Source organism: Ruditapes philippinarum, unplaced genomic scaffold (assembly GCF_026571515.1).
Source record: "Ruditapes philippinarum isolate M1 unplaced genomic scaffold, ASM2657151v2 ctg22524_1_1_1_1, whole genome shotgun sequence".
Classification (NCBI taxonomy): Eukaryota; Metazoa; Mollusca; class Bivalvia; order Venerida; family Veneridae; genus Ruditapes; species Ruditapes philippinarum.
Genome location: NW_026860051.1, coordinates 1 through 8,076, shown reverse-complemented (window position 1 = coordinate 8,076; position 8,076 = coordinate 1). Strand labels below are relative to the sequence as shown.

General features: G+C 33.3%; 1 protein-coding gene across 1 annotated transcript; it reads left to right on the top strand.

The window, feature by feature from the left end:
- Nucleotides 1-6,920: 6,920 nt before the first annotated feature.
- On the top strand, nt 6,921-7,653 carry LOC132758728 (protein SET-like; the record flags this gene model as incomplete). The annotated part of the gene is given in 2 exon segments (XM_060750428.1): nt 6,921-7,079; nt 7,472-7,653. Coding segments are annotated over 2 exon segments (252 nt in total), but the record flags the coding sequence as incomplete, so codon positions are not given.
- Nucleotides 7,654-8,076: the final 423 nt, after the last annotated feature.

Sequence of the window (8,076 nt, the reverse complement as noted above, 5' to 3'; positions counted from 1 at the left end):
CCTTCGGACAAAATCCCCTTCGCATACCCGGACAAAATCCCCTTCATGGGTGGACATAATCCCCTTCAAGTTTTTGCAAGGCTGGACAAAATCCCCTTCACTACCCGGACAAAATCCCCTTGTTTAATAAGTTTCTAATGTATCATTATGCTCCATAAAAATTGATGAATAATGTATTATTATACTCCCTAAAAATTGATGAATAATGAACTTTTTTTATTATTATTTATAATTATGTATCAAGTTAACCTTTATTTAGTTTAGAAGTTTTCATTAAAGTTATGGTAAATTATCAACTGCATAACAAATATTTGATTAGTATGAAAAACATTTTTATTAGTTTAACAGATTTGATTATAATTGTGGTAAATTATAAACTGCATAACAAATATATTTGACAAGGCATTTTCTTTAATTGTTTTAAATTGATTAGTATGAAATGGCTTGAAGTGCAATAATAAGACAAGAGTGTGTTTATCAATATTGTTGAATTTTAAAAGTCAAATAATCAATGCCATCATTTTATTTACTTAAAAAAATCTTATAATATCAAAAAATTACAGTTAAAATTGTTTGCAAGTAATCATATTTGTAGCGTAATCATGTTAAATTTGTATTTTTAATAAAAAAGTATATGCATAAATTATATATCTAAATTTTGTGGTTTTGGGGTCTGTAAAAGTTATGTTTCATTGAAATTTGACCATTTTTCTTCAAAATTTTGTAGATTGTCTTGTATTAATGATATTTCTTTTTCAATTCTAATCCTGTAAGAGAGAAATGGCATAAATTTTTTAAAAGTGGGTATATTTTTGCTATAAAACATTTTAAATATGAAGTATTTACACAGAATTATGATAAAATTTACAGTGTTATGTTTACCTAATATACCGAAACACACCTGTCTGAAGTTTTGAGGTATTTCATAACCTTTAGAGAATAAAAATGTTTAAAATTTGTTCCTGAAAACTTGTGTTAATTGACATTCCCATATTAAATGTTCAATAGATTCTATCTCCATAGAACAAAAATCACACAAATTGCTAGATGATATAATTTGCATTTAAAAAGATATTTATTTGTTGGGACTAAACGATTTGTATTGAAAACTACGAAGATTGGTGCCGATTGTAGACTTAAAAGGTGTATTAAATATTGGTTTCCAATCTATTTCATTGTCATTAAATATGTTTTCCCATTTTATGGATGCAGTTGGTTTTTCAACACTTATTGCATTCATTTGAAGTTTATACAACAGCTGATTTGGTGACTTTGTTTTTTTTTTTAGTTTTTCTATTAGAACATCTTCTTTATTCCTATAGAGAAAATGCATTGAAATGTTTTCTTTAGGCACTGAGATTAATTGATGATATTTTAAATAATCTTGTGTATCAAGACTTAGAAGTTCCTGTGACAAGGATTGACTTTGAGCGTCACAAATAATACCCACGTCAGAACATACATCAGTTGAGTGTAGTAAAGCGGATATCATATGCCAAGAATAGTTTTAACTGTTATCAATACGAATATTAACAGTTTATTTCTTCAAGCGATGATATTTTGTTAATGAGAAAGGATGAATCTTCGAACAATTTCAGCGCTTGACGTATATTATTATACATATTAATCACATGCAGTGGAGAAACGTGACAGTGATCGGAAATATCAGGTTCTTGTAAATCGTAAGACATTGTAAACCTGATCACAGACTTTTGAAATTTTATCAAATAATTTAAAAATCCCGTATCTCAATTTTTTTATGGTTTTCTATCATAAATCTGATGCTCAAATAAAGATTTATCAATAGTTTAAGTTAAAAAAGCACTATGACGTTTATTTTTTGTAAATGTGCTTTAAAAGTTCCTGCAATTAAGCAGTAAATATAATTAACTGGGTCTTTTTCACATTTTATATGCACGGGGGGAGGCATTGTTAAATTAAATGAATGGTGCAGGTGTTGGTAATTTACTTTCCGGATCAGATCGCGGCAGTAAGCCACTTTGGCGCTGTTACTTAAAAGGCACAGCCTGCTTATGTATAATATGTTTGTATTGTATATTTTCTTAATGTTTCAGGCAGTAAAGTTGGAAATTGAATTTTTATATTGACTGAGTGAATACATTGAAAGGCCGAACGAATACATCTACAATCAAAATTAATTACTGAAAAAAGATAAATAAAAAAACATATCACTTATAACTCATAACTCTGTGTATTTACTTTTGGTGGCCATGTCAGAAATACATACCTGTAGGTCCAATCTAATTGGCATAATTCAAGTACTATTATCAAGGGAATAGATGAATGTAATATTTTGATTATAATAATTTCACAATTACTGTCGCAGATCGTGTGCTATGGGCGTTAAAGTCATATCAAGTTTTTATCTTTTTTTTATTTTTCATAAAGTCGGGTTTTAAAGCCGACTTATAAGCAACATATAAATTGCATGTACTTAGCCTATATAGCACATACAAATAAAAAACAAAGGCATGTTGAATAACCATAAATTATGGTAAATATGGCCCATGAAGTATATTGACATACAAGTGCATAAAAAGAATAACAAAATAGAGAAAATAAGAATCCCTAAAAAAAGTCCAAAACGGCAAAATTGAAAATGTTGCAGGCTCGGTTTGATTGAGCCTGTTCTGGACGGTACTGTCAAGTGCCCCTCTCGCACCGGCTTAGGCAGAATTCAACATTTAAAAATGAAATGACAAAATAAACAAAACTAAAATGTTTTCAATACTTGGGAAAGACTAGAATATCATATTGCATATCAGAGTCGATTAAAATGTAATTCGGAAAGAACTTTAGGAATTCTAAAGGTAGACAAACGTTCTGGGTTATATATGAAACTGTAGGGGTATATCTTTTATGTACCATGTATTACTATGTTGTTTAATAGCATATCTAAATACCAGAATATAGAAATATTTGGATGAAAATAACATTATACATTATATGCAAACAGGCTTTCAGCCAAATGCACTTAATTACTGGTGAATATTATAATTAGGAATATTAGTCTGTTTTGAGAACTATGTTTGAAAAAGAATATTGCTTGTCGGTCAAAGCTTGATTTATTTCGTAGATTTTTTCGCAGGCTTTTCATACTATTTTACATTCTTCTCTTATTGTAAACATGAATAATATTGGTAAGATATGGGCCGTATTTGTATGTCTTAAGTGTCCAAGCATCGGCATGAAAAGTATAATAATAATTTAGCGAAAATTGTTAATATTGAGATGTCATTTTTATGATTCTGAAAAATCTCTAGCAGTTTGTGTATAATATTTACAATAGAGAGAACTGTTACAGCGAAATTTATCCATAAGTGTTGTTGTTTCTAAATCGTTATAACAAATATCCCCCAGGTTTTCCTTCAAATATGGGAGATGGTCCAGGCTTTCTCACTCTTATCGCATGGCTTGGAGCTTTCTCTTTGTTCTTACTAACCCATTATACTCAGTACACTTTCAATGAGAATCACCGTATATATCCAGTAACGCCGGAATGTGAAAATAACGCACGATTTGTGAAATAAGTGACGCAGAAATTTGCAATAAATTAGATCTTGACAAACTTTCAACATTTTTATTATTTGACAATTGTTTACTGAAATAAAATTGTTATTTGTGAACGTGCTGCCCACGTCTGATCTTGTTAGAAAATAAGAACAATAAACTAAGTTTGCAAATAAATTGAATATAAAAATAATAGAAAATAATCAAGAGAAGAAGTGTCTGTATATTTTATGCCTGAAATAATGCGCCAGTAAAACTTGAAAGTCTCCATATGTCCTTAATTGTGTTGGCGTGACAAAGCAATTGGCTGTAGCAATTTGCTTGGTGTTTAATTATTTTTTTTTCTCTAATATAAGGAAGTAACTTGTATTCAAAAGATATTTTACTTAGAAACTATAATGCCCAAAATTTGTAAAAGCATGTGTTACAGGGTGAGAAAAATGTGCAGCCTGACCGGGACTTGAACCCGGGACCCTCGGAATACCGTTCCGCGGGTCTACCGACTGAGCTATTTGACCGCTTACACATCTTCTCCCCTAAATAGTAAACAGTTTTGAACCGTGACATACATTACCACAATATTGAAATTCGTTTTCGAATTTTACAATGCTATGTACACAGCAATGCTAATTGCATGTTTGTTTGTTTGTTTGTTTTGGGTTTTACGTCACATCGACACAGTATAGGTCATATCGCGACGTTCCAGCTTTACTAGTGGAGGAAGACCTCAAGTGCCCTTCCGTGCATTATTTCAGGCACGAACGGGCACCTGAGTAGAACCACCGATGTTCCGTAAGCTAGCTGGATAGCTTCCTCACATGAAAGAATCCAAAGTCCCTGTCGGGATTCGAACCCACAGCGGTGAGGGGCATGTGGTTTGAAGTCAACGACCTTAACCACTCGGCCACGGACGCAATGCTAATTGAACTTTGAGCTATAAGCAGTTACAGCCCACGTTGGGCGCCAAATGTTACAGTGTGAGAAAAATGTGCAGCTTAACCGGGACTTAAACCCGGGACCCTAGGAATACCGTTCCGCGGCTCTACCAACTAACCTATTTGGCTGCTTACACATCTTCTACCCTAAATAGTAAACAGTTTTAAACCGTAACACATAACCATATTGTCCTCTGCTAAAGTTAAATAAATTGTAACCTTTGGGCTACTCTTAGGGTTTCTTATTATATGTTAACTTGTATGGGAAAAACATATGATCTACCGTAAGAGTTTATTCTAGGCATTACTATAGACGTTTACAAAACTAACAGGACTTATGACCCTAAAAGAATCCACCAGTACAGAGCCAGGTCACATCCATACGACTGACCATTGCTCATTTGTACAAATACATTAAATATCTAATAGCAATCTCTAAGACTTTGAATGAACTGTTCCAAGTTCACAGCTAAGCAAAACCATTTCATAAATTTACCAGGTAAAGGGTGACATAGACTAAAGATAGGTTGAACATATTTTGGTTATTTACTCAATGTACATGTAAATGGAGAACTACTATAGATGTGTATGTGGAAGATTTCATCTATGTCTAAAAGTGGACTTCTTCATGTCTAATAACTAATTAAAGGTGAGAACAATGAAAAATTCTATAATTTAACAAAGCCCATTTTCATAACTTCGATCTCAATAGGTATTAAAAAATTGATACCCCGTTGCTACCCCGTTGTTTCCTTGAGTAAGAAAACTTTCACGCAAAGCTTCGTACTCACTTCAACAAAGACTTGTACAGCTCTGTGGTTTCGTGGACGGGTTCGAGACTGTGTCTTTTTTTCCTACGCAATCATACTAAAATAAATTCTGTATAAAATGAATTAAAGTTTCCCCACAAAAATATATTTGAAAAGTGCTGATACTCGCCAATTAATGGCGTTAAACATGTGTACCAGTTCAGTACCATATATAAAAAAAATCACATTTTCCGACGTTAACGTGAAGCACTATTCCCGTACACCGACGTTACCTCATAGAAACGACTTAAATCCCCTTCAATTTTCCATCTCACCAGAATTTAAGTATTTGTCACTTGCCTACCTAAAATCGAAATTATGCCGTATAATATAATGCATTGTTGTACTTAAGAGTCGACAAAAAGCAAAAATCTCGCTCAAAACGATAGTCAAGTTCACGAATGATCTTGAAAAGTAAACAATTTCGTGGAAATAATCTTGATGAGAGATAAAGAGTAATGTCTTTGAAGCCGTATACATGTATTGATTTTTTCAGTTTGGTTAAATAAAAAATATATTGGTCAATTTATTTACCGCGTTGGAAATCCTGTCAGGTATCCGCCATTTATTGCACAATTCTGCGTTACTTATTGCACGAATAGTGCGGTATTTTCACATTCCGGCGTTACTGGATATGTACACGTTCGGGTGGTATTGATATATAGCAGTACAGTTTTGTCATTGATTCGTATAGGTAAAAAATATCAGTATAGTTTTTTCAATGAGACTCCAATGGTTGAAGCGGTAACACTCCTAAGTAGCAAAATAATAATAATAATAAGAAGAAGAAGAAGAAGAGGGGGAAGAAGAAGAAGAAAGAAGATTAATGAAATGAATTTTTTCTCATATAATTATGCAACTGCTGAAATCAAAAGGTACATCAGCTGAATGAATGATTTCCACTGAAAAAGTCCTTAAATCTTGAATACGAATAACTTTCTCCACAAACTATGCAATAGAAAGAGCATCGAAACACGAGGCTATCTGATTATATTGTGACAACAGGGAACGTGTTTTTATGTTTGACTATATAACATCGCGTTTTCACCATCGTACCATCGCGTTTTCACCATCGTACTGGTATCGCGATTTCACCGTATCATCATGTTTTCACCATCGTACCATCGTGTTTTCATCATCGTGTCATCGTACCATCGCGTTTTCACCATCGTATTAAAACGTGTCTGACAAAAACTGTGCAGTTTACGCGCAATGTACAAAAATTCAATGAACCAAAACAGTTAACCCAGGCAAATACAAATGACGTCATCAACACTAATAATAGATAAGGAAAATCCCACGCCAATTCATAATTAAAAGATTTTCTATGTAGGAAATGCTGCATAGATGGTGGAACATTTTTTTGTTTGTTTTATCGGTAGTTTTGTATTTTTTTATTTAAACCTAAGAGTCTACGGGAGGGGATACCCTTACTACATCCACCCAAATATCTGCAGGCACCAGTAAATATATATAGTGTATATTAGACATACACTCTAATTAAAATGAGTTCCCTAACATGGCAGTTCCCCTGCCGCCTTTGACTACCAGTCGTGCCGCCCTGAACTTGGCCTATTTTTCGTGACCCCTTATTTTCGCTTGACTAATCAGCATACTTCACGTACTTTGATGCATACGAAAAATCCCGGAAATTGCCGCTTACTGTTTGTATTTATCGCGTGCAGTAGTTTTCTTTCAAATGCGCATGCGCCAGTCATTCTCTTTCGCGAAAAGATGGCTACCACTGCAAAACAAGCTAAGACCGAAGAAAAGAACGGCGCTGAAAATGCCGATGAACAGGCCGGTAAGACAAATAAAATTAATAAATATTTAGAACAATACCTTTTGAAGCTCTGCAGATAAAATTATTAAGTTATTATTGTTAATTTTTTGATATATCACAATTTGTTTCAATACCATGCTCGAACGAGAGAACGACGAGCACGATTTTCTTTTGTGATTGTATGTTTCTTTGTGAAACATTTATGTTGCATGGTCATTTCATTTTTGTTTAATGCGTATCATTAAGAGAATTGATTTTAACGTGGAAATACTTGACTACATTAAAAAATGAGTTTTTGATCGCCTATTTCCTAAACCGAAAGCAGGTTTGAAAATTATTTTTATGACGTCACTGTGCGGCATGTTGAAATTAACCCAAAGCAAAAGAAAGATAAACATTTGATATGCTTTCAGACAAAGAACAACAAGAGGCGATCGAGCAGATAGACGAGGTTCAAAATGAGATAGACAGACTGAATGAACAAGCTAGTGAAGAAATTTTAAAAGTAGAACAGAAATATAACAAATTGCGCCAACCGTTTTTCCAGAAGCGGTCTGATTTAATAGCTAAAATACCAAATTTTTGGGTAACAGCTGTATCCTTTTTTACAAAATTTTCACATCATCATGTCATGTATTATCAACACTCTTATAACGCTGTGACCGGGTGAAATTTTACTTGTTAATGTAATATGTAATTTTTGTACAACATTTTTTCATCACGGGACATTTGCTTGTAACTTCACAAACTTAGATGAGACCATAAGAGGTATCTTCATTCAAGACCCATAACTATCTCTATCTTCCATTAATGTCAAACCCTTTACGGGGATGTAGTCGAATAGACATGTCTGCGCGCCATATTCGCAAGAAAGTTAATAAAAGTTGTTTAAAAAGAGGATAAAAGAATATTTAATATGTTAAAAACAAGGGGTTGGAAAACTAGGGTGAGACATGTTCAATGCAAGCTATGGCTGCACTGAATTGCCAGGGCCTTTTTACCTTCTATAACAGGGGCC